Raw genomic sequence first — 26,968 nt, 5'->3', positions numbered from 1 at the left:
GGGAGAAAGGACACATTAGAAAAAAATTTGAAGAGTATGAGTGTGTAAGTGCAAATTGCAAAAAGGAGCTGACATTTCTATTATCTGATGAGCTGGAATTTGCTTATTCTCTATAAATAGAGCTTCTTCCCAGGTACTTGAGACTGAAAAGAACAAGCTTGGCATTGTTGCTGTTGCTTTTTGCATTTTTTAACAAAGAAAGTTTTGTGAGGACAACAATCATTATTTTCAGAGTGTGGCTCAGCTCATTTCCTTTATGCCATATTCCTTTCTGACAGACTAAAAAGGAGTGGGTTGATGCAGCATGCCTGGAGAGCCTCTGCCACGCCACCATTTCATTTCTCTGGTTTTGTAGGGTTGCTGCTGGAGATACCTGCTAGAAATAATGCAATTGTCTTTTAAGCAGTGAAGCAAGATTCTCTACAGAAATCTTTTCCCCATATTTGGCAGCTTGACTGCATCCCTTTTCTGTGATGATTAATCAACAGATATGCAGTTCAGGAGTCCTGTGAATGAATTTGCATCAACTTGGTCTCAAACATCTCCTGGGAGGACAGTCCTGAAGTTACTTTCAGAACCAATTTAATTTGTTGCTGTTTTGTGTAATCTGCTGTTATAATTTATTATCACATCTCCGCTATATGTGGTAGAAAGCAGTCCTGGGGTAATGCTTTCTGTGCTAGAACCTCTGGTAGAACAGAGGTTCTAGCACAGATACACTCTGAGACTGTGCAGGCTTCCCTCAAAATGTATTGGATAAGGAGGTGCCAGTCCCTTGTTAGTACTGAGCCTTAGCATCCATCGTTTGCGTTTCTTGTCCATCTGTGTGAAATACCTGTGGATTCTGTAGGCAGAGGAAGGATCATGTTTGCACCTTCTCTGCTGTGAGCTCAACCTGTACTGCTGCTTATTGCAGGTTCTGCCAACTTATCTGGGGGGAAGAATGCACTGGGAACCATGGAGTCAGCTGTCATCCATCATCCTGCTGGGGCCCCAGCAATGCAAGTCAGCCTGCATGGTATGAAACGCAACGTGTCGGATCTGCGGCTGCAGCTGCATCAGATGAAGCAGCTACAGGTATGATTGTCTGGATAATGCTGGGGAAAAAGGTGGCTTATCCACAAATGACTTTTTTCCTCCCTCCCTTTCTCTCATTTTCTCTCATTTAGCTTTTGTACATGTGAGTCTTAGTAGCAGAGTTCTAGCAAAGGGCAGACCCAAGTACTACAGACACAAGAGCTTGCATAGTCCTCAAGGTGTGAGAATGAGTTCTGTTAAACTACTGATGCTCAGACAGTGAGAAAAAAAATAATTTCTAGCTTTGTTGGATGACTCTAGACATTAAAGCACTATTTATGTTAAAATAATATCAAGTCTGTGATTACAGTTTGGAACCTTCTATCCTATGTGCTGTATAAACATGTCAGAAGAACCACGTTCTTGCTCCATACTGTTTACAGTTGAGACAGATTTTAATTCCCTGAATACACAACTTTGATGTCAGGAAACCCAACTGTAGCTGAGGATCAGTAGATACGCATTAAGCCAAAGTTTGAGTCCTGTATTTACAGAATCCAGAAAAACAGCCAACTTGAACATTAAGAAAAAAAGGTACTTCAAATGTTGTTGCAAAGGTTTGTTGTGCCCTACTTTCATTCAGGCTTCAAGAATACCTTCCTAATACACGCCAACATCTCAAAACCTGCAAGAAAGAATACAGCCAGTGAAGAGTTAAAAAAAGTAGTATGTTGGCACATACAGTCATGCTGCAAATATAAATATATGCTGTTCTTCTCAGACACTGTGAAAATAAGCATATGCAGCTGTACAAGTCTTCAGCCCTTTACTTAATTGGAAACTAAAGAGCACTGTGTATTGTCTCAGAAGATGGAAAAGAAGGTAGAGCACTTTCTTGTAAGATAAAGTGGACAGTGGGGGAAAGCTTCAGTACTCTGCCAGTCGTTCTTACCCAGAAAGTGACATCACATGTTAGCGATCATAGGACTGCAGCTACTGGTTTTATAACCAGAGTGATGATACTATGTCAATCACATTTGATTTCCTGATAAATTTTAGAACAAAGTAATGATAATCAGAATTCAGAGCATGTTTTACCTTCACCTCCTTATCTAAAGGAAATTGAATTAGAAACCAGTTGTAGAGCAAAGAAGCAGAAGAGTGAGATAAACATCGGTGTAGGAAAATGTGTCCAACTGAAGGTCCTCTGACTGTCCTGTGCTCTGTTTGCTGGGAATGCAGAAATGGCAGAAGTTGTTCAGAGCAAAGTGTTGGGTCAGGTGACTTCTGCCTGTGATACAACTCCCACATATTTAAATTTTCAGTTTAGGATGAGTATGCTCCAATAGCAAATGTCCCTTTCAAAGGCCATTCTCAGCAGTGTTGCCTACGTGCCAGCCGTCGTGTTCCCTGTCCAATTTGAAGGCACTGACATGGGATCTCTGCCCTGGCACGTTATGTATAAGTGCATGTTGTTCCACATTTGTGCTGCAAACCACTGCAGCCCCTCTGTCCCTCCACACCGTGTGCCAAATGCCTCTCTTGGCACATGCCTTTGGTCTGGCCCTCAGCTGTGCTCAGCGTGTGGCCTCAGAAGGCGGCTGGAGGCTGCAGTGCTGCTCGGAGGCAGGGAGTTCATCCTCCCCACAGCACTGCCCACCAAGGAGGTGGCATTTCCCCAGCCCAGCTTTGTCTCCGTGGCCCTGCCCGGGGCAGAAGCCTTGCTTTTGATCAGACATAACATTGTGGCACACAAGAGTGAAGAAATTTCTGCCATCTGCACAAATCAACCCTGCCAAGGAGGTCTTGAAAAGGGAAAAAGGACATATCCCAAGTGTGCTCATTAACTCTGGCTGGCTTCCCTTAATTCAGGAATTATAGCAAACTTGGTGCATCGAGCCAGTAGGAAGTTGAGAAATTTTGATAGTCAGTTGGAAGAACCTATAGCTCAAGGGAAACTTTGGTATGTTACACATAAATTCCATTTATGAGATTTTCTGTTCATGGCATTCCTGAATTATTTTGAAAAAGAGCTCACAGTTTGTAGGGCAGCAAGTGAAACAGGCAGTGTTTTAAGCTGAAGAGTGTTGCAATATCACATTTTAAATGAAATATTTTGTGCTATGTTTTTTTCAAAAATAATTATAAGTAAAAAAGTATTTTTCTGGTTTCCCAGATTGTTTTCATTTTATGTTTGACAGTGCTTCATATTTTTCAATTTCACTGTTTCTCCTGGGCTGGCAGTCAGTTTGTTCCTGTTTGTGTGAATTTTATACAGTGACAGACTAGAAGAAACAATTCAAAATAATTTAAAAGATGATTTCACAGGCACAAAATTTGGCAGAATAACTAAAAAACAAGAACAGGACATAAAACTATGTTTAATAATGTCTATTGTTTAATTTTCAATTGATGTTACCACCGTTAGTTCATACTAATTTTCTTAACAGAATCAGAGAAACACATGATAGAAAAGACCTATTCATTCATGTATCCTTTGTTTTTGCTGGCAAAATCTTCTTTTTAAACCATATCCAGCAGCAATGGATCCAGACGTATTGATTCACACACCAGATGTTACAAGACAGCACCAAAAAGTTAAGACTCAGTCTGTGGTTGGCTTTTGAACAGAAATTCTTACCATACAGACATTTATTTACCTCATGGCTGTTGCTAGAGGCTGTATACACTTCTTGCTACTACACTTGCATGTTCTAAGTGTTCTGATTTTCAGAGACATTCAAGACAGACTAGTTTCATGGTGCTATGGAGTTTTTTCTCAATGCCAGAACCAGGCTGTAACACAGCCTTTGTCCTGGATGGATTTGTTACTGATAAGAATTGAACCCATGATGACTTCAGTGGGGTCATTCAGTGCTCCCAGAGAACTCTTAGTAGCAGGTTTGAACCAAGCCTTAGAGTACATGATATGTATCATTAGCTTATATGTACACTGGATTTTTTTTCTACTCCTTTTCTTTAATCGAACTCATTTTAAGGGAACACAGTTAGGTATTGTTAATGTTCCCCATTAGGAACATGTATACATGCTTGCTCTTCCTTCACTCAGTGCACTGTTTACAGGGAAATGAGTGCTGCAGAAAGGACAGAAAATGTAATAACAGCACTGTCATAAATGGTATATGATATTCAGTCTCACAAGTGTAACTTTGAATTAGAAATTCAAATATATTTTGAGCTGCATTATAGAACTGGAGACACTTCCTTTAATCAATGTATGGTAACAAACTTCAGGAACTAGATAGTTAGATTCTACAGAGGTCCTGAGCTGCAGGCAGCCAATTCCTGTTTGTGGCTGTGCACTGTAGTTCATGAGGAGGTGGGTGGCCCAGAAGCCTCACCCCCAGAAGGGCCTGGGAGGCTCCCACTGGACAGGTCTCACTGATAATAATTGGTTCAAAGTGAACTGAACTAGTTATCAGATTATTCTTGAAGTGAGTGTCAGAGGCAGGGCTGGAGTACTTGTGTGAGAGCAGTGACAAATAGTGGCTGGAGCACTAGATGAAAAAGAGGGACAAGGAAGGTATCTCAAGAGATTGGTGAGGCTGTAAGTGAGAGTCAAGGGTAAAGAATGTATGAGAGGATGCTAGAATTCTAAAAAAGCATGTTGAATTTGTTTCTGTTGGATTGCTGCTTGCAGTTATAAGTTAAGGTTTGACTCTAATAAGCAAGAAATTACCATTTGGTGGGGACAGGAAAGCCTGCATTGCTTTTCCTTACTTTTGGGCACTTGCCTTTAGAACTTTGGTACTGTTTTAAGATAGATTCTTCAAGTATGAATGTCTAAGATTGTTTTTTTTGGCTTGTTTCCAAGCAAGCTTACAATACAAAAGGTTCTGTTGTGTGGAACCAAAATAACTATGGCAGATTCATAAAACAACTTTTACTTAAGATGATGGATTAACTAACAGAGGTGGTGTGAAGGGCAAGCAGGGTGTGTACTTAACCAGGGAGCCACACATCTGATACTGCTGGCAGAAGAAGGGTGAGAATCAAGTTCAGTTCCAGAACATGGAGGTAAATGTGATGGCCAGAGGCTGCCTTCTCCTTCTCAGCCACAGCTCTCCTCCCCCTGTGCTCTTGCTCTCCCTGCCTCATGCTGTCCTTTGGCTGCTGACTGACACAATTGCTCCCCTCTCACAGTTCTTTCGTCTCCCTTCTCATCTTCTGTCCCTGTTCCCCTAAGCATGAACAAACTCAGGTTTTCTGTAACTGGCCAATTATTACATGAATTTTCATAGAAATAGCAAAAACATTTCTTTGATACCAAGATGAGTTATGTCGCAGACTTAAAGAGCTCACTCCAAACACTAAGGTTTGGGAGTCCTCAACAATACAAGATTTTTTTAAATCTTGCTGTGTTATATTTTTATTCCCTATCCTCATTATCAGATACAGATGAACTTTTATGACTGAAACTTCCTGGTATTGTTCCAAGCACTTCATAAATGGAGGTTGCAGACGACAGGCACCTTAGCTGTACACATCACCACAATAAATATAGATCCTCTACATACGCCCATAATAGGAAAAAAGCATGCCTGCCATTTCACAGCCTCGCACACTCACACATACTCAGTTTTGCTATTAGTGGAAGTCCCTGTTACCAGCTGAGGAACATCAAGGACTTAAATTCTGGACACTTGAGACTTAAGTCTAACTCTGTTACTGACCTTCTCACGGACCTCGGATCAGTTGTTCCACAGATCCTAACTCACTTCCATGTGTCAAATTTCCCCACTTTTTAAAGAGCTGTGAATAAATTGTATGACTGAAGTGTTACATGCTCATTCACTCATTTATTCATTCATTTAGGTTTTCCTACTTGACAGTGTGACACAATGTATCTCAGATAGTTGTATCGGTCTTGCAGTAAGAGATTTTAATTAATCAAATCCAAACATTAATCCCATAATGGAGAAAATACACATACAAAATGCACATTGTCTTCAAAATAATCCAGGTATTATTTATGTATTTCTGTGCTGTGGAAATGTTTCTCAGCTTCATTTTTTCACTAACTGCAAACTTCTCTTCAGCTGAATTTTGAGCTAACTCCTCACACACACTCTTGCACGCACACTCCTGCAGTGAGGTGTTACCTTCCTTCTCGCTGCAGTTGTGTAGCTGGAGAAGAGAGAAAGAGAGTCAGGCACAGGGACTGAAGAGTTGTAAGTGAGGAACTGGGTTTGTTTCTCTCACATCTGTATTGGTTGGAAAGAATTGTCTCAGCAAAGGCACTTTCTTTTTGATTCTCATGAATTTTCTTAAATAGATTTTAAAGAAGGCTTACTACATTGTACTGTGTTATACATATCCCATTTTTGTGATTCTTCCTATTAGGTCATGGGTTTATTTTGTGTGTTAAATGTGATTTGGCTGTTCAGCCTGGATGTCTAGAAGATAGCTGACATTTCAAGTGCTAGTTTTAAAATGGGAATTTTGTCCCCATTTAGCACAGATGTTTTTTAAGATCCTATAGTATGAAATGGCTCCTGGACTAACAGAGTTGTGTTCATGTTGCCTGTATCCTAAAACTGTGACTGAGTGGAGTCCTGCTTATCACTTTGAATCTTGTGATTTGCGTAACACATGTAAACAGGTTTGGTTTGTGTGAGCATGGCTCATAGCTGCTCCAGGGTTACCCACAGAAGAGTACAGCCTCGTTTGCCTTCTTACCTGTGTTTTGTTCTGTGAGCTTACTATCAGCAGGGCAATTAATGCTTGAGTTACTGAACATCAGGCTAAGACAAGAAAGAAGGTGTGACTTGCAGTTCTCAGAAAATTACCATATTATAAAGGGGTTTTTTTTCTGGTGGATAGAGGAGGTTTTATGTATTGCAGATGAGCTGTATGCCTGTACCAAATTACACCACGTGTTACAGTCCTTCCTCTGCCACTTGAGAGGCTGAAAATCTCCATTCTGAAAACAGCAGTGCATTCCAGCCATGACATGAGTCTGTGGGATTATCCACTAGGCACGTATGGGCAGTGAGATGCATAAGCTTGTGAGATACATGGAAAGTGGAAGTCAAGCATCCGGCATTCTCATGAGGTGTAATTAATTCTTGATTCATGTTGAACCAAGCAGAAAAAAGGGACCACAGTCCTTGCAGAAGTTGTGCATTGAAGGTGATATACTGATGCCAACATCTTTTGTTTATCAGTTTGAAACTGGAAGTTATATATATATACATGGCATAATGTTTAAAAGTATAGCTAAAGAGAAAAAAGTGAAGGTAGAAACACTCACTCACTGTAGGGTGGTGTTTATCCCAACCTTCTGAGCTCTGCAATGTATTCTGTTGCCAGGGATGTCAGTCAAGCAGGAAAAATTGAAGTTGATTTCTTTTGTGCAACAGCTGCAGAACCAGGAGATGCTGAGGGCAATGGTGAAGAAAGCAGAGCTAGAAATCAATGGCAAAGTGATTGAAACAGTGAAGAGGCTCGAAGATCCTGTGCAGCGACAGCGCAACCTGGTGGAACAAGAAAGGCAGAAATACCTCAACGAGGAAGAAAAGATTGTAAAGAAGCTATGGTGGGTTGAGAAACCTCTCCAAATTTATTGCTTTTGCTTGTCTTTTTCTTCCATAAAGTGGAAACTTCTGCCACTTTTTTCAGGTAAACTGCATTTGTATATGCTGTTTAAGCTGTGTTTCCTTGCTGTGTGTCACATTGCTGTAAAACCATGTCAGTGTTGTTCAGCTCACTGGTCCTGACTGGGAGTTCTTCTCTGCACAGCCCACTGAGTAAATCCCAGCAGTACTAAGAGTTTCAGCCCCTTCAGAAGTCCCCTGTAAAGGGACAGATGACTGTAAGGACTGTGCCCACTCCTGTATTCTGAAAGCCGCACTCTACCCTAGTTCTCCCCTTCAGCCTTATGTATTAAGCTTTAGGGAAGGAGGGAGGAATTTCCTTAAGAACAAAGGGATTTAAAGGAAAGTAATGAGTTTGGCTTTAAGTATGAAAATCAGATTTCAATAGTAAGTGCTTTGGCTACTGCACAGGAGAGGCAGGGGAAGCTCAAACAGAGGATTGAAGTTTAATTAGTCAGCAATGCCAGTCCTTGTCTAAAATGTACTCACTGACATTTCCATCTGTGTAGCTTGTTACATAAAGGCCCTTTGGAAGATTCTGGGTTTTTTCCCCAGAACTTTGGCTCACCAAGACTGGAGGGATCAAGTTGTTTAGTATAGTTCAGAGTCAGCAAGAGGCAAGATAAAGCTGAAATTAATAAACAGTTTAACTAATTCTGACACTCACATTTGTAAGATGTCACATAACTAATTTTCTCATTGCTGCATATATTTCACACCTGAAGAATCACTCCATACTAGAGAAAAAATTTCTAGTCAGCTAGTCATTGGAAATTATGACTGAAGACCCATACAGTACAGTTCTTGACAGCTGAAGAGAGTAAATCCTTCCTGTTTATCAGTAAGCTGTCAGATTAATACTTTTTGTAATAAAAAAGGTGAATCTGTAAAGAGAAGGTTAGATGTTACTAAGGGAGAGTCCTGTGAAGAAAGGTTGAATGTGCAGTAATGGTCCATGCCGGTGTAATTAATCCTCTCAGCTGGTTTGTAGTCTTAAGTAATGACCTTCCTGCACGTAAGAGCATGTTAGAGGTGTGACCACTCTATTATGTAGATTTTAAGCACTTTAATAGAAGGGATTTATAAGCACAGTATTTAAATTATAGCCACATCCAATCTGTTCTATTGGATATGATCCATAGTAAGTTACAATTTATACATACTTCATTAGGAAAACTATCAAATGGTTTTTTATAATAATAACCATGCTCCATGAAATCAAAACTTCATGTAGCAATCTGGGAGAGGTACTAGTAGCAGATACTTGGGAAAATACATCAGAAGAATGTCTTTCATTTGTTTTTGAATTTTTCATCTGTGTCTCAAACCCCCAAAGGCTCTTAAATAATGCACAGCAGAATATTCACCCTTGCCATGCTAGTCATTATGTTATAGACACTCTCCCCCTCCCTTTCCACTCCATTTCCCCCCACTCGTGCCTTTTCCAGTCTGAGAAGTCTCAGTCTGCTTAGTTAACCTTCTACAAGCCTTTCTCTATATTCCATCATACTGTTGCCTTTCTCTTTGCCCTTTCTAGCTCTGGTGTATAGCTGTGAGATGGGATGGGGAGACAGGAGAGCCCTGCAGCAGTTTTTTCAGATGCAGGCACGCTGTGACTCTGTGCATGGTGTGATCTCTCTGTCCTCATGTTCCACAAGAGCTTTATATTAAATACCCAACATCTCACCATGGATGATTAAATACCAACATCTCACCATGGATGATTATCAGTTCTAAGTTCATCACTGTATATAAAACCTTAGGGTTTGGGAGATGGTTAGTTTTAGGTGGGGTTGATTTTGATTTTATTTCTCCTCTTCTCATGAGCACACTTTACATGTATTAGGAGTTAATTTAATCTTTTGTGTTTTCCTGGTCAGTTAGTATCAGATGGTCCATCTGCAGTCCTCTAAAGCCACCTTTTGTTTACATTTCCCTGAATAATATAATAGCCTTTTGAGATTTTTTTCTGTTATATTATTCATCCTCTTTTGTAAATTATTTATAGTATGTTGAAAATCACCAGCCCTAGCAGTGATCCCTGTGGGACTCACCAGCAAAGTACATTCATTGAGTTAGCTGTTCATTGATCCCTTATCTTTACTTCAGTGCTTTATCCATGAAAGAATTTCCTCTTGTCCCATGACAACTTGGTATTCTTGAAAGCTTTTCTTCAAACACCTTTCTGAAAGCCTTTTGCTCTACAGATTGTCCCCAGGCTTCTGTTGTTTGTGGATTTACCTTCATTTTACACAAACCATGTTAATTCTTGCCTAACATAGCAAATTTATCCATTGTTCATTGATTCTTTACTGCTTATTCTTTATTTTGATACCTGTCCATTACACCGGTCTAAGTGTCAGTCTCACCAGAGTACAGTTCCCAGGATATCCCCATACCATTTGAAAACATTTATTTTTATCATTTATGACACTTTCCACTAATCTGGTGCCAAAGCAAGAAGTTAGATGCTGTTTCAATGTCGAGTTGCTATAGAACTCCAGGGCAAATACTATCTGGTCTGGGTGATTTGTTACCATTAATTTTGTCAGTTTGTTTTGTAACCTGTTCTACTGATACTGCAGTCTGAGGCAGATCCTCTGGGGCTTTTTTTTGCCAAAAGAAAGATCTCAGCATAAGAGATGCCTCGGCTTCCCTGTGTAGAATATAGATGCAGAAAAATTGTTTATCTTATATTACCCTTCTGGAACTGCATTAATGTGCATGTCTTGCTAATTTGCTCAGGCCAATCTATAAAGCCAAGTGTCTTCCCCAGTGAGAGAAAAGAAGTTCTAGAGACAACCAAATCTGTTTCAGTCTTTGGATCCTAAGGGATTAAGTTTCTTTTCCCTTGCAGTTAGCAACATGAAGCTATGTAATATTGTGTCCCCGGGTAATATCAGGATCAGTTGTCTTGTTTGACAGTATATGGAATCAAAGGGGTTTGTAATGACCCTTCCATTTCTGCTCAAAGAACAGAGGGGAAAGTGGGCCAGTGTCACCTACCTCGAAGTCCATCTTTTATCCCTGCATTTCAAACAAGCATAAACCTACCAAAGCATTGTAATATTGTTCTGTGTTTTCCTTTCTCTTCTTTCCACATATGAACAAATTTTAGCACCTTTATTTTATTTTTTTTTGTTGCCTAGTAGATGCAAATATCTACCAAAGAAGCTGCTTTTTCAGTGCTGATCTACAAAAAGGAGGAGGAATACCCCATGATTCCCAAAGCAGCACTGCCCAGCCTCAGTGCCAATACCAGGGCATGAAAAAGACTAGGGAGGATGCATGACTGCAGAGCAAGAGCCTTTGCATTAGTGACAGTCACAGAAGGGCACATTCTTTCTCCAGTTCCTGCCAGAGTGTGTCCATGCCCTTTATTGCAAAGGCAGACAGAGACAGCACATACCTGCATTTTAGCAGCCTCTGCCACTGGAAAAATACCCTTAGAAGTGTTCCCTTGCTGCCATCGTGTGGTCCAGTGGATTGTTTCTTGCAAGTCTGCTTGTGCTGGTGGGAACTGGGACTTCTCCAGCTTTCTGAAGGCAGAAGAAAAGTTGGGAGAAGTGGTCTTAAAGTGAGAATAGGATCATTTACCTCCACTTGTTTGTGATTTGTTCAGACACAACTTATGATTGTCTATTCAAAATAATTTTTTAGTTTCTGAAGTTCTTAGTTTTGGATTAAAATGAATTCTTTGCTGTGCATGCATAAGGTTCAGATGCTGATTCTGTTTGTGTTTCTCTGTGTATGAGAAATACCATTGTGTTGCCATGGATTGGTCTGTGGGACTGTACTTCTGATTTAAACTGACCTTCATGTACAGTAGTGCCATAAGGAATTTTCTTTATTTTTATCTCATTACTGGCCACCTGCTTTTCTTCCTCATGTCACTGAGTTGGGTCTGAGAAATGGGTGGCTTTGCATGGCAGTGGAAGGGAAATATGTGGAAATGCAAGTCTTGCAGATTGTGAAGAGGGCAGGCTTCTCCCATCCCTTTCCTGGCAATCCTCTTGTACCTTGGTTCTCTTACAGCAATTGCAAAGCTGATCCCTGATGGATGCAAGAAATTATGCCCAAGATTAGGTTCAAATGAGTAGCTGATTTGTCATTTCAGAGTTTCCATAGCATTTTTTCTATCTGTGATTAAACTTCTTCCTCTAGAATATTCCTGTGAGTAAATTTGGTGTCTTAATAGAAGTGAATTTCTCCTAGACATTCAAGAGATGATCTTTTTAAGGTGTTTGCATAGGTATTTGTGTAGTTGCCCATAAAGCATCTCAGGGTTGGGGTTTTTTTGAGGAAGTTTTATGTATCTGTGGAAAACTCCAGCTAAAGCAATTGTTTCAAGCTCAAATGGAAAGAAGTGGCTACTCCCCAAACAAAAACAGAGTTTGTGTGTCTGGAATATTGCAAAATTTTATATGAACTATGGAAAGACGGAAGAAATATTGGGTAAAGGGAGCACCAGATGGAGCTGGGGTAAGCACAGAATGGCAGTGATTGGAAAAAACATTTGAAGTGATTCATTCTCAAATCCAAGTGCTGAGCAAGAGCTGCAGACAATGCACACTTGCTGTTCCAGTCTGGCTACTCATAGAAACAGGATCCTGTGTCCTGTCTAGCAGTACCTGGCAGATAAACAAGGCTGCATCAAGAGGCCTTTGGTGCCAGTTTTTGAGTTGTTTCTTAGCTGTTGGGCATTCCTCTGCATGTCATCAACAATGAGAAAACACAGGATGCAAATCAGTACTGGATGTAGTGGCACAGGGTGTCTGTGCCCTTGGAGCACTTGTATCCTCCCCAGAAGGCTCCTGGTTGTTCCAGGAGTTTTACCTGTGTTTTACCAGCCCACCTGCCCTTTGTAGCACAGCTGCCCTGAGGTCAAGATGCTCTGCACACTCAGCACACAGAAATCAGTGACTGGGGCTAGTTACAAGCCTGTTCCTGTGCTGTGAGTGTCCAGCATTCTCACCTCCCCTCGTGGTATCCTGTCATTTGTTTAGCCTGTGGTGTCAGATTTAAAGGTGCCACAGTTGGGGTTTCTGGTTTAGTTTACTCCATCCATTTACATATATTTGCTTACAATATGAAAGTCCTGCTTAAATTTTCTGTCCATGTTATTTCTTTTGGCAGTGAGCTGGAAACATTTGTTGAAGACCTAAAGAAGGACTCTGCTGCTTCCAGCAAGACAGTTACACTGAAAGATGTTGAAGATGGAGCCTTTCTTTTGCGTCAGGTGGGAGAAGCTGTTGCTACCCTGAAAGGTATGTACTTTTCTTTTTCTCTTCTCTTTTAACCACAGAGAACAGTTTTGCCTTTGATCTGGAGGCATTAACTTTCACTTCCAAAAAGATTTAAAGCTGGGATTAGGGAGCTTGCTGCACGGCCCCAGGAGAGAGATAGACATTCAAGTAATTGACATTCACCCAATCATCTTTTACTGCCCAGAGCTTTTATCGTTTCCTCTTCAGCTCCACAATTGTTTTCTTTGCAGGAGAGTTCCCGACATTGCAGAATAAAATGCGAGCGATCCTGCGGATCGAGGTGGAAGCAGTGAGGTTCCTCAAGGAAGAGCCACACAAGCTGGACAGCCTGCTGAAACGAGTGCGCAGCATGACTGACGTCCTGACCATGCTCAGGAGGTGAGTTTTTGGGTTTTTTTCCCTTCAGGTTTAAAAAATTTCCTCAAGCAAGGCTGCAACAGCTTTTGGGTTTATGTTCTCCCCCTTGCCCATAGCAAATCTGAGAAATTCAGCTTGCCTGCAGTATTTATAGATTATTCCTAGAGTCCTCTCAAGGGAAATCAAATTAGCTTTTCCTGTGCTCTGTGCAGTGAGTCCATTCTGACCAACAACCTGAGTCACTGAGGTCTTACAACTGAGATTAGATGCCTCTCAAGTCAGCACTTCCAGATTTGGGAAGTGCCTGGATGAGAAAAGTTGCAGTGGCAACAGTCCCATATCTGAGCTAATTAACTTTAGGTATTTACAGAAACTAACAGAAGCATTCTCTGTCACTGAAAGATTCATTCCCTAAAATGTAATAGTAAGAAATAAATAGGAAAAGAGTGCAAGTGGATAAAGGTATCCCAAACTTTCTGAAAGAATACGCTTCAAATTCTTTTTCTCTTCTTTGCAAGGAAGATTTCATTAGAGAGAGTTGAAATATTAGATAAAACTTAATGTCCACTAAGTGCCAGTGTTTAGCCATGTTTGTCAGAATATATGAGCAGCAAATGATTGCTGATTTATATAACTCGATGGGCATTGGATTTAATTCCTGCTCAAAACTGTCAGTGGTAGTGGTCTCAATTTTAGTTCAATTACAAGAAAATGTAAGCCATGAGCCTATTGTAACTACTATTATTCTAAGGAATGTAGGGTTGCCAGTGTTTCTGTATATCCTGGAGCATATGTAAAATGGATTTGGTAGTACTGCAGATAGTAAAAATGGTTTATATAACAGGTTTTCTAACAGCCATCACTTATTTTTCCCCTACAGACAAACAGCTATAGCCTTTCACATTAGTTTATTTTCTTAAAAATTATTATAGTTATTTCCTGTCTTGCAAAGAAAAATAGAGCAATGAATGATACATACCAAAGTTTTACCGTAAGTAATTTTTTGCAGCAAAATTGCTTATTAAGCCTCATAAAGTCTGTTTCAATAATGGGAAAACTCATGGCAATTGATGGCTTGCAACACTCAGAAGCTCAGATATTTCACAGCTAACTGCCAGAAATAGTTGCTTCTTTACATCCTCAGCTCATCCTACCCCACACTGTTGACAGGAAAGACCTTTGTGAAGTATCATTTCAGACAGAACCTTCATTTGAAGGCTCTGTTTTGACAACATGCCAGACTGCTGCCTCTCATTATATGTAGCTTCACTTTTCTGTGCTTCTAGTCCAGGAACATATTGTTTAGCTAGATACATTGTATGCAGTTTATTCAAGGTATTTCCATTCTCACTCTAGAATCAACCCACTGTAACCAACTCATGGTTTGGTCAGAAACTGCCAGTACATCACTGAAGGTTTGTAAGCACCTTAGAAGGCAAAATTCTATCTGAAGTAGAGTTGCCTCTTTAAAATTCTGAGCCCCTGACTGTGAGAGAAAGCTATAAAATCCATAAAGCTGAGAGCATCAGGAAAATAAAAATAAATCCCACCATTTTGATTGTTTTGATACAGGTGCGTTTTCTTTGCAAGAGTTTATTGTTACATAATGTTCATGAGTGCCCTGTGTGCTAACTGTGTGCTGTTGTGTTCAATTTGGCTGGGCAGACATGTTACAGAAGGACTGCTGAGGGGTGTGGATCCATCCCAAGCCGTGCAATACTCTGCTATGGAAAAGTCCACTGCAGCTGACACTCTGAAAACCCAAGAGGAGCACAAGCCCACCCAGGGGCACGCACAGCAAAACCTCCCAGCAATCCCATCCGAGTCCCAGGTGTCCTCAGTGAAGTCAGAAGTGATCCCCCTCTCAGCCATGACCGTCCACCACGTGCAGAGCTCACCTGTGGTCATCCATCAGTCCCAGCACTCAGCAGCCCTGGTCAACCACGCCCAGGGCTCTCCCCCTGCAGGCAGTCACAGTGAGGGTGCTCACCCCACAGCCTCCCCAGCCCTGCAGGAGCCCACAGCAGCATCCCAGCCCACACAGGCCACACCAGCAGCACAGGTCTCTGTCAATGGCACCACCATGCAAAGCCTTTTCATTGAGGAAATTCACAGTGCAAGTACCAGAAATCGAGCTGTATCAATTGAGGTACGGTGTATTCTACTCAACCAGCTGTCCTCTCTTTGGGTCTGAGCTCCCAGTCTCACTCTTGAGGCTGCAGGTGGGACTTCTCAAATGCATTCTGGGGATTTATGTGCTTAACCCCTAATTCCACTGTACTTCTGAAGATACCCTCTGATTTTGTCCCTGCTCATTGCAGAAGGGTTGGACTAGATGACCTGTAAAGGTCCCTTACAACCCTAACTATTCTATGATTTTAAATACAACAGAAAAATATCATGTAACCAACATTTGGTAACTGTGTTTTTAAAATTATCTTTATTGAAAAAAATTAGAATTCTATTTTAGAAATTTTAGAATACCTTATTTTTAACCAATAGCTTATGATTCTCTGGCAACACTTGCATACATGGATTTCATTCACTCTTTAAATCTCCATATCCCTTATTATGGAGAAGTAAAAGTGAAAGAGTGTGAAGCTTCAATGGTTTCACAGAGATACTGAGAAAACCCAGAGGTGAATTGCTGTGTCTTATTACGGACAAGCACTTTAATCACCAGTGTGATGGAGTAAGGCAGAGACCCAGATTTAAATTCTGCCTTTGTTCCATTAGTGAGCAGTGACCACTGTCAGTCTGTCATGTGTTTGTGCCAAATCTACCACAATACAAGTCAGAACAGTATGCAGTTACTGTTCATGTATTTCCTCTAGTTGCTGACTAGAATTGAAAGAATCTGATACATATTCTTTATATAAGATATAACCATACTGACCTATAATGTTTACACATGGAATTTATTTTTAAGTAAGTGATCACAATGGAAATCAGAAAAATAAATAGATGCTTTACTGGTTTTGTCTAGAAAGCTGAAAAGAAGTGGGAAGAGAAAAGACAAAACCTTGATCACTATAATGGAAAGGAGTTTGAAAAGCTCTTGGAAGAGGCTCAGGCCAATATAATGAAGTCCATTCCTAACCTGGAGATGCCTCCCCAGCCAGCAGCTCTGCCTAAAGGGGATGCAGCAGAAAAGCTGGAAGTCTCAGGTAAGGTTTGCTAGAGTAAATGGGGCTAAATAATTGCGTATCTGGAAAAGAGAGGTTATTTTTCCAACTTTCTAGAGTGTTTTCAGTTTATAGATTGCTGTGATCTTGAGGAGGGAGAAAACAATCTCTGAATACACAAAAGTATGTTCTAAAAAGCAGGAATAACTTGTTGTGTGTGGATAGAACAGTGGTAAAAGCTGGCAATTGCAAGCAGGAAGATCCAAGTTAGTCATTAGGAAAAAACCTCATAAAGATAAGGAAAGTGAAGCACTGAAGCTACATGAGGCAATGAGGAGGATGTCCTATTACTGGACAGAATGGTTTAGGGTAGCACTGAACTAGAATTATACAGGTAGAGCTACTTTGTGGTAGCAAGATGGTGAGATGTCCTTCCAGTCCTATTTCTTTCACAATTTAACATACAAATCTATGTATGAATTTATTCAAAATCCAAGGAGCAAAAAAGATGCCTCCGGCAAATCATGGATTTATCTCATTAGCCCAACAGGCATCAGCTGTAAAATTCTTACCCAGCTACAAGTGTGACTCCATCCAGCTCAGTCTCTGACAGGCAATTGGAGACACTGTGTGGGGAGCACAGAACCTGGCTGCCTTCAGTCTGCAGTCTGCTGGTAGTCTTCCAGCACCCCCACATCATTTTAAAGGGAATATCCAAATCTCCTTTTCATATCTATTATGGAACTTTATCCAGTAATTCCGCTATACTTGCTTATACAATTTGCATCCTCTTGCTGTGGCAGCAAGCTCCCATCTTGTGAAGGAGCTTTCCTTCATCTCTTTTACACTGGTATCATACCAGCTTCACTGAGTTCCCCATAGTTATGATAATCTCCAGTTTGGCAAACAACAGCTCTTCAGTCCCTTTATAAAATCATTAAGGCAGTGGATAAACCTTTATCATGTCCTGGTGCTCCCCTGGGGTCTGGCCCAGAGACTTCAAACTGTGAACTTCCAGCCTTTCTGGTCCCTCAATCCAGGCCAGCTGCTCCCTCCCCAGGCTAGATTACCCTTGTTTAACCCCAGTTTGTCCTTCTGGAGCTGTGGAGGTCAGAGCTGCATGCTGCACTCAAGGTGTTGGCATGCCAACATAGTAAAAAGCTGAAGAACAATGCCCTAGGGGTTGTGTAGACAAACAACATATAGAATTTGGGAGGAGTGTTTTCAGATCCAGCATTTTGTTCTGGGCGTACCTTTGATACTGCCAAGTTTTGGCTTCTTGGATGTTTTGTAACATACATGTTTAAAATAATTTCTGTTGAACCTCATAAAATAATTTTAGAATTCTGGCACCCTTCAATGAGGTTACTGGCTATCAACACAATTAGCTTGTATAATGTGTGGCATAAATAGAAGAAGTCAGTGAAAATAAGTACCATATGGGTGCAGTGAGCTGTGACATCTTAAAAAGTGCAGAGCACAGTAACTGAGAAGTTTTGTAAGTCGCATAGTTAACTAATCCGCTTCTAGAATACAACTTTGCACAGTGTGCAGCCAGCAGATTTGAGAACAAGCTTGATGAGATTGAGACATTTGCCGTCTGTTGTGCATAATGAATCCTGCAATAGTAACATAAATACAGGAACAGCAAAACTTTCCCTTAATATCTGATTAAATCTGTCACATACCACTCAGCTCTGCCATTACTGATGGTGAAAAGTTCAGTACCAGTCTCCTGTAGACTTGAAAACTGAGCAGTATAAGAAAAGACCTATCTACCTACCAATACAGTAGGTAAAAACTTTGGCCATAAATAAGCAGAGCCCTCTGTTGGGTCAGCTGCAGAACCCAGATAGATCATGCTGCCAGGTTGTGTTGTCTCATCCATTCTCCATACAGAACCTCTCCCACTGAAGAAACTCTTTTTTTTCTTTGCAAAGCACAAAGCAAAAAAAAATTACACACTTTACACAGGTTTTCACAGGACTCTATAAATATTTCTTTAATGTCTTGACTCTAACTTATCTTTGTATCAAGATTGTTCAGTGAAAAAAGTGCTTTTTTCTAGTGTGTACATTAGAAATTGGTCTTCTTCATCTCTCTTTGTGCCTTCATTATGTGAGAGTGCCCTGATTTCTGCAAGTGATGAGTGATCAATGGATTCCATTAAAGAGAGTTTATCTGACTGCAGAGACTGCCTCAGTGCAGGCATTATTATTTTGAAACATTTTGGATTTATTTTAGTAGAAGTCTGTATGGTGGGAGCAATTAATTCACATCTATCTGTGAAAATTCATTCCTGTCTATCTGTTGAAAATTACTGCAGTTTACTGAAACAGCTGGCAACAAACAACTCCCATTTTGTTCACAGAAGTGCTAAACCCTTTGGCCCCAAAGGAGGTTCCATGATGTGTAGGTTTTGTTCTTGGGCAGTCTCAGGCTTAGTGAGTTAAATTTGTTCATTACTCCTCCTTCTTTAAATATGCCAGAGGAAAAAAAAACAAAACAAAACCCCAAAAACAAAAAACAGAATAAGATCTTCCCTGCAATTTTTTCCTCTAAAGTTTATATTTTTTCCTTCCCATTTATATTGGGGAAATATAATTGTTTAGTAAATGAAATAGAAATCCATCTTTGAAGTTTTAGAGCAGCCTAGGGTCACTGCACTAACCACGAGCAAACCCCATCATAACCTCTCCTTAATGACTCCAGCTAAGGGATGTGAGAGGGAGTAGCCTTTGATAACCTGTGCACCTGCCACACTCAGTGACAATATTTCTTGCCTGTGTTTTATCTCCCAATTCAAAGATGGAGATGGATGAGTATCCCAGAGATGTGAATTAGATAGTAGGAATCATGTTGTCTTTGTGCCTTCCGTGTCTCTCATTCAACCTTGCTCTCATTAAGTGGGAGAAAAACTTGGAATTCTTGCAATCAGAGTCACTACCACTTTGAGGGTAATGGGTTGTGCCCATTAAATGGAGTAGGGATTTGCAAAGGCCCTACATCATAGTCTGCTAAACACCATCGTAGAGCATTACTCTGATTTTACAGCAGAAGTACATCTGATGTAATTAAAAACTGAGTGGTGTGTATTGACCAAAGAAATGGTCTAATGTAAAGTGCATCTGGAAATTCACTCTTCTTGCAATCCAGCAAGGGAGGGCCAGATAACCAGGGAGGGAGATAATACAGCTGAACATTTCTTTAAGCTTAAGCAGCTTCAAAGAACATTTGACCTAAGAAGGAAACAAAGATGAGACTGGGTCAGACAAGGGCTCCATCCAGTCCCCAGGGCCAGCTGGAGTGTTGGAGGAGTCTGATGGAGCCCCAGGAGTGGGCAGTTATGTAATAATTTGCCCAGAGGGAACACTCAGCCCTAAACAGCTGGGTAATCCCAAAAGCAGGATGTTACATTTTTCTGGATTATATTTATTCCAGCTGTTTATATAACACTGAGTAGCTGCAGATAGGTCGTTCTTTTGCTCTTGGAAACAAACACTGTAAACAGCAGTGTGAAAATAGTGGCTGTTGCCATATTTATGATGCTTAGCCTGTAACCAGAAGCACACAGGGACAGGTCATGAGCCGGGTAATGCTGCTGCTGGAAATACTGCTGTCCAGGGACAGTGGGGAGGAGGCAGTGGCAGCTGGTGGGGAAGCATCCTCAGGGGCAGTGCCAGTTTGAAACTGGTCTTCTCTAGGAAGACTCCTCTCAGAAAGCAAGGGCTGGCTCTGCTTGGCCTTTGCATTTAGTATTTGGCTTAGAAAAATATGTATAGGGCTCTTATATGATAATTCAAAGGCAAAACTGTACATTCCTGGAATTATAGCAAGTGAAGGGAAGATAAATGCTCTCTAGAAGAGGAGCAAAGAGGAGCAAGTGCAGTTGCCTCTGGTGATCCCCTGCCCTGCTCAGAGATGAGAGGTCTCACTGAAATGCAAAGGTGGCATCTCTTAGAGTACTGCTTACATTTTCACTCAGCCCGTGTGTGAAGTTAGCTAGTTGTGTTCAACTATGACATGGACAGAACTCTTCAGCTCCTTCTACCTTGCCAGCAACACCTCCCAACCAGAGCAGAAACTTGTGCCAGTTGATCCAGAAGTGCTGAGAACAATGAGAAGCCTCCAGGCTGGTATCTCACTTGTATCCATTGTCAGTGGCCCTGCTCTCAAAAGAGGCTGAGGGGCACTGTCTGTAAGCAGGTACCCAGAACCTGTGCCTCACATGCTTCTTCACACGTGGGCTCTGCCGCCCCACTTGTACACTGATGGCTGACACCCAGCTGCAGTGGCCTGGAGGACAGCAGTTTTGCTGAAAATTTCTGGGTGAAGTGGCCCAGATTCTCTGTGCAAATACAGCACTGTTTACTTTCAGTCATGGCAGTTACACTTCAATATCAAATGTGTTTCTCTTCATATATTCAGCAACATGACCTTTTAAGACTTTTTTTTCCTTTCCAGTTGAGGCAGGCATGCAAATACTGTTTTCCTCTCCTTCACCTATGGTTACTTAGTGTTGCTCTGTTTACCTGCAGAAGAAGCTGGTGATGGAGAGCAGGATAATGACAAGCTGACCAAGTCTCCACCTCCTCCACCTCCACGGCGCAGTTACCTGCCAGGGTCAGGACTGACCACAACGAGATCAGGAGATGTCATCTATACAGCCAGAAAAGAGGCTGCTGCTCTCAAGGTCCAGTGATTCATACTCTAGGCAGTCAGACTCCTTCCTGATGAGATGTTGGCAAAGAGACAAAACACAGGCCTGGGCTTATAAACCACAAAAGCTGAGGCAGAGCTGTGTCCTGGAGAGTTACTGAAACTGCTCACCAGGATGCACTTCTCTTAGGCCAAATGAACAAGTAAGATTTGATCAGTTCTGTTTACAGGAGTCTTGCTGCTCTTATCTCCTAGCAATGCAGCAGGCGAGTCACAGGCTGCTTTCATTTAGAGTGGTAAGAAGATTAAAACTGAAAAAAAAGAAGCATGCCTTAAACAGATGGGGAAGATCAGGTCAGATTTGAGAGTGTTTTGCAGAAATGTTGCAAATTAGTTTCTTTGGGCTTGTTTTCCCCATCTGTTCGGGGAAGGAAGTGGTGGGAAGTCCAATTTGGGAAGGTTTTTAATCTGTGAACATATAATCACATCAGCAATATTGGTTGCTTTTGAACTGATGAAGTAGCAGGAAGAAGGACCCTTGCCAGAGAGGGGTAGTGTTGAATTTTTGGTCTTTACTTGGTGTTCAGCCATGTTATCTTCCTGTACTTTGTCATCCCCTTGTAGGAATGCAGTGAAGAGGCTGGGCAAATAGCACAATCCAAAGCCCCTAAAGAGGACCAGGCATTGTCCCGGAGCACAGGGCATGCTGTAGCACCAGCTGCAAAAGATGAAGAGGAAGAGGAAGGAGATAAAATAATGGCAGAATTACAGGTATGCCTTTTGGGTTGCACATGAGGGCTCTTGTGCCCAATATCTCTTCTAGGGCCTCAGTGCAATGTCTAGCTCAGAACATGAGGGAAAGTGCGTCTCACCCAGTACCACTTTGTTGCACTGAGTTGGAAGTACTGCCAAATTTTGTTCAAGAGGTCTGGAGCTGAGACAGTGCTCAAGAATGAAGTAGCTGCCACTGGGGAAGCCTGCACATGCAAATGGGACAAGTAAAACATTGGTGTGCATTGGGTGTGGCTGTCCCTGGCCTAGAGTTGCTCATCTAGTACCAGGCTGGCAAGGTGCTGAGAGCCTCTGTCATCTGTGCTAACTTTGGTGGGAGCAGAGAATAACTGGGTCTGCAGCTGGTGGGCTGTGCCATGGTCCAAAAATGCTTAGAATGTTTGAACACTGAGACATTGCCCATTCCCTGTGGTGTAGATGTAACTCTGCCCGTGGCAGAGAGGAGTGCTCTCTTGCTGGTCCTTCACTTGACATCTCATAAGACAGTTCACTTTAATGATGAAAATGCTGCAGTAAATGCCAACTGTTCCAGGTACCATCAGTGAGCTCCAGCTTCCAAGGGACACCCTCTGTCCTCTTCCATACCCACATGAGGGAAGATGTGGATCAACTTAACAGGCTGTAACTTCTGGTATTTCAGAGCACTGTGACAAGATGAGATGATCCCTGCTGTCCACCTGCCAACAGGTGGGGCTTGGTGCTGCCCAGGGAACATTCAGAGCACGGGACATGGGCACTGAGCTGTAGCTGTTGGGTCTGATGGAAGCACCCAGCTCCATTGCTCAGCTCTCACCCAGCAGTGTTGGTTTGCAGGAGCGACAGCAGCACTTTACCCTCACCCTCCCTCCTTGTGCTGATGACCAGACAGGGGAGCTGGGGACACAGAAGCTGTCACAGCATCTCTGTCTCTAGGAAAGCAATCTCTGCCTTGCAGCTGGGGACAATGAAGTGAAGGTTAAGGTATGGAAAGGAGGGATGAGGGAAGCTGAGGACGAGAAATAGGCATGGTTACTCAACAGGGAATGGGTGTTTAAATGCTAACTCTGGGGGGCTAGCAATACTCATTTTAAAACAATACCAAATACTAGGTATATTTTAGAAGCTTAACAGAATACCATGTTGTAGAAGGGGTAAATTGCCTGGTCTAAGAGCTACAGGCATATTAGTTGGATGTCAGTCATAGGCAGAAAGATGGAAAATGAGACATCATTTTTCAATTCAATCATTGAAGAACTAAAGGACAGATATAAAGTTATGCCAGTGAGCACAATGTAATGGGACAGAGAGCTGTCAATGAAACAGCACTCTTTGATCAAGTAACAGGTTTGACTGCTTAAACTGAATTATATACATATAAATGTTTTAGTAAGGCATTTGACCAAACATCACACAACATTCTCATAAAAATCTAGCTCCTCAGAGTATACATAAAACCCCTCTATTGCAGCATAATTGAGACCTGTCTGGTTTTTAAATCACTGACCTTGTTGCAGGTGTTCATAGACAGGTCTCATAGGGAGCAGCAATGGGCCCAGTCTCTCCTTCTGTTTTCATCAAAACCTGGAAATACATTTAAAATCCTTACTGTGTGAGTCATCTTAATTCAGATTAGTGAAGTATGAGAGCAGACACATGATAGCAGTCACTTAATGGTCATAATGCTTTGCTGAACCAGAAAGTCCACATGAAGAACAACAACATACAGATCAGGCCACAACTGCATGTCTTGGAAAGAAAAAGGAGTTTCAGTAACAAGTTGACAGGAGCTCCCAGATCAGTGCTGTTGCCACAAAATTGCGTCTGCTTTGGGTGCAAATGTGAAAACGAGGTGGTTTTATGTCTGTGTACAGAATCAGTGAGATCCACACTGTGCTGCTGCATCCATGACTAAGTATCCATGTGTCTCCCATTTGAAAAGCCTGATAAGAACATGAAGGTTCAGAATAAACTTGAGTGCAATGTGAAGATTTTTAATGTAGCAGGAAAAGGCATCATAATAATCAGTGGCCGTAGCACAAACTGTTTGGAGGCTGTTACAGATTTTTCAGAGTAAGGGTGATAAAAAAATACCAAAGGGAAATAGCATTTTTGACACTTAAAGCCTGAAGGACTTTGAGGATACTTAACTCTAACCCACATCACTGGTCTCACAAATGGGTAAGTTGGGGAAAAGTCCATATCCTCTATTGTGAGGTGCAAGATTATTTTTTCTATTAGTTTCATGTCATCTTTGGTACTCTGATCTATTAACACATACAAATAGGATGTAATGGAAAACCAGAAGAAAGTCTACATCCTGATTTTTTGCACTGGATTTTTTTTGTTATCCTTGCTTTTCTGATTTTGCATAAACATGCAATACATATGAGCAATACAGTATTAAAAGAACAGGCCTGATTCTAATCTGTAATCAGGGCTATTAGTTTCATGAGTTGCCAGGAATCAAATAATTTCCCTAATATATGGTATAAAAATATAATCTTACTGCATGTCACAGTGTGTCTGACTCCTGTGAGCACTTGCCCCTCTTTGCTGTGTCCTCCCTGCACATCTCACTGAGGCCATGTGCCAGCAGAGACCTGCAGAAATTCTGGTGAGGCCCATTTGCTGCCTGCACTGCACAGTGATAGTGACAGTGCTAGTTTTGCTCCTCCAGATCTGGGAGCCAGCTGGATAGAGAAACTCAAAGCAAATGAAAGAAGAATAGCAAAATAAATAGCTGAAAAGTCTGGGCTGTGCCCTGGGGGATGCATGGTGGGAGGCCACTGTCTACAAACCCATAGGTTGGGACAGTCAATTCATGGCTCATTATCAAAGACTGTGACAAAGGCACATCTCCATTTTTAAAGTGTTAATAACAGTTTGTGTGGGAGAAGTGGAGGTATGTAACTCTTGTATGATTATCAGCCACAAGGAAATAGTTGCTGTCACAAGCCCCAAATTTGTCATGGGCTTCCTACTTGAGTTTGGATAGTCTGTAGCACCTCTGTGGGTCTCCATTGTCTGCAAATTCAGAAATCAAGCTAGTCCTCCCTACAGGGAGCACTGAGGTCAGCATGCTGTTAAGAGTCTTGAGAGGCTGGAAGGGATGCCCTAGTTCGCTTAGTTTGATGGTCTGAAATCTCTATTACTATCTCATGAGCTTGTAGGACACATTGTTGAGCTGTGACTGTTAAAAACAAGTGCTCTCTTTGTAGTTGGTCATCTCCAGATATTTCTGTGTTAAAGTTCTTGGTCTCCTGATAACCTGCAGTATTTATTTCCTAGGCTTTCCAGAAGTGCTCTTTTATGGATGTAAACTCAAACAGTCATGCTGAACAATCCAGAAATGATACACATGTTAAAGACATAAGGCCTGGGACTTTAATGCACCACAAGGAAAAGAAGGTAACAAGTGGCAATTGTAGACATGCCACCCGGTCTTGGCATAACCTTCTTTCCTTCAAAACTAATCTTATATCCTGTGTCCTGTTCTCTTTAACCCCCACCCACCACTGCCCAGTGGTTTCCTTCCTTCTATCTCCCTATGGCTCAGAAACACTCATATGGAACTCTGTATGAAAATAAGTGTCTCATTAGCAGTTGTACAATGCTTGCATGAAGTTCTATGATTCTGTGAAATCAAAACAGGATCCCTCAGCTTCTGTCAGAGATGCTCATACGACTTAGAACATCCTTCCCCTGCTGGTCTGGTGATGGATGGTGAAGCATCTCTCCCAGACTTGAGCGGAGCTAATGGTTCCTCTCAGTCTCTTAGCCAATTTGAGAATTTTTGCTTTATTTTGTTTCATTTGTTCATTCCAGAAATAGTTGTCAGATACTCAGAAATCCCATTCAGTTTATTGGATGACAGAGTCAAAGTGGATGGGAGGAATTTACCCTTATGCTGAAAGTTAGTGCCCAAAATTCAGTCATGGGACTGAGAGGAGGTGCCATATGTCTGGGGCTGTATGGAGGTCAAGGTTAAATTTCACAGCTGTGCATGGACTAGAGTTGCCAATTGAGTTGATTTGACTTAGCAGGCAGCCAATGTGCAGGACAAGAAAAGGACAAGTATTTCTGCCCTTGAAGATCTCTATTTTATGTTTAAGAATAATGAGTTGCATCACTGCTGGGGTTAGGGGGTTGTGCAGGCATGACAACTTGTCAAATGCCAAATGCCAGTTTGCAATGAAGGTGGGTATGGCAGGAAAGGAAACACAGCTCTTCAGCACAGCATTTCAACCTCCTCATGCATTTTGTGTGTGTATGCAAATGCTGCCAGGTCAGGGCATTGCACTTAAAGACTTGTGTTGGAGCTGCCCAAACAGCAGTTCTGGTCTAAAGCTGCCAACAGCTGACTGGGTGAGGGTACAGGTCCATGGGCATGAGGGAAAAAGGACAAACTGTTGTGTGCATGAACAGTGTTAGAGAGAAAAAAAAAATAAAATTAATTTGTCCTTGTTGCTCTTGTTGTCAGAATGAGAAGATCATATTGTTACATGAAATCCTGGGTCATCACTCAGAACACTGCATATCCTGTAGCACAAACATTTCTTTGAAAAGTGCTGCCAAGTAATTGCCATAAACTGATACTTATTTGAATAACACAGAGTCCAGGAAATTAAGCTTAATGAGATCTGTTTTTGTAATCTGACATGACAGAGTGTTTATTGGCATTAAATACGGAACATTATGGTCACGATAAAATCATTGAGGAAATGAGTTTTGTTGTGGTTTTATTTTTTTAGTAGAAAAGTGGAAGTTCCTAAAATGAGATATAGTGTACAAGGACACCATGAGGTGTGTCACTGGTGCTTGGAACTAGAAGTGGAACTTGCTAAAAAAAGATACACAGTCAGATCCAGAGGCAACAAGTGCCATTAAGTGACTTGGCCTAATTTTGGGGGGTCTGACCTGTCATGGGCCTGGGAGGTGCTGGGCACTGAGCAAGTCAGGGGCTGAGGGGATCACAAGCCCTGGTGTTTGGTTCCCAAGGTGCCTCTCAGCATGACGTGCAGACAGTGTCAGCCTGCCCACTGAGGTCCTGCTGCTGTGCTGGTTTGTATGGGAGCTTCCTCGTTTAGAAATATGGGGATGTCAGGGTATCCAAGGAGCAGCTGCTCAGCTGTTACTGCTGAACAAGCCTTTGTGG

The 26,968-nt window shown here is 41.7% G+C and overlaps 1 protein-coding gene across 8 annotated transcripts in view; it reads left to right on the top strand.

Annotated features, from left to right (window-relative positions):
• KIAA1217 (KIAA1217 ortholog) overlaps positions 1-26,968 on the top strand; it is a 173,799-nt gene that overhangs the window by 140,892 nt on the left and 5,939 nt on the right. For 7 of the 8 annotated variants that reach the window (XR_010743290.1, XM_066316215.1, XM_066316166.1 and 4 more), the window contains 9 exons: positions 917-1,077; positions 7,401-7,576; positions 12,771-12,901; positions 13,132-13,279; positions 14,924-15,407; positions 16,245-16,425; positions 20,922-21,076; positions 21,667-21,813; positions 25,102-25,221. Coding sequence is in view for 7 of the 8 variants with exons in the window: in XM_066316215.1 (XP_066172312.1) it covers positions 917-1,077; positions 7,401-7,576; positions 12,771-12,901; positions 13,132-13,279; positions 14,924-15,407; positions 16,245-16,425; positions 20,922-21,076; positions 21,667-21,813; positions 25,102-25,221 (1,703 nt within the window). In the remaining variant the exon portion in view is untranslated. The remainder of the gene's footprint in view (positions 1-916; positions 1,078-7,400; positions 7,577-12,770; positions 12,902-13,131; positions 13,280-14,923; positions 15,408-16,244; positions 16,426-20,921; positions 21,077-21,666; positions 21,814-25,101; positions 25,222-26,968) is intronic. The other variant, XM_066316174.1, reaches the window with a different exon arrangement.

Source organism: Sylvia atricapilla, chromosome 1, assembly GCF_009819655.1.
Source record: "Sylvia atricapilla isolate bSylAtr1 chromosome 1, bSylAtr1.pri, whole genome shotgun sequence".
NCBI classification, from domain to species: Eukaryota; Metazoa; Chordata; class Aves; order Passeriformes; family Sylviidae; genus Sylvia; species Sylvia atricapilla.
The sequence above is the reverse complement of the archived record's forward strand: the minus strand, read 5'-3'. Positions and strand labels throughout refer to the sequence as shown.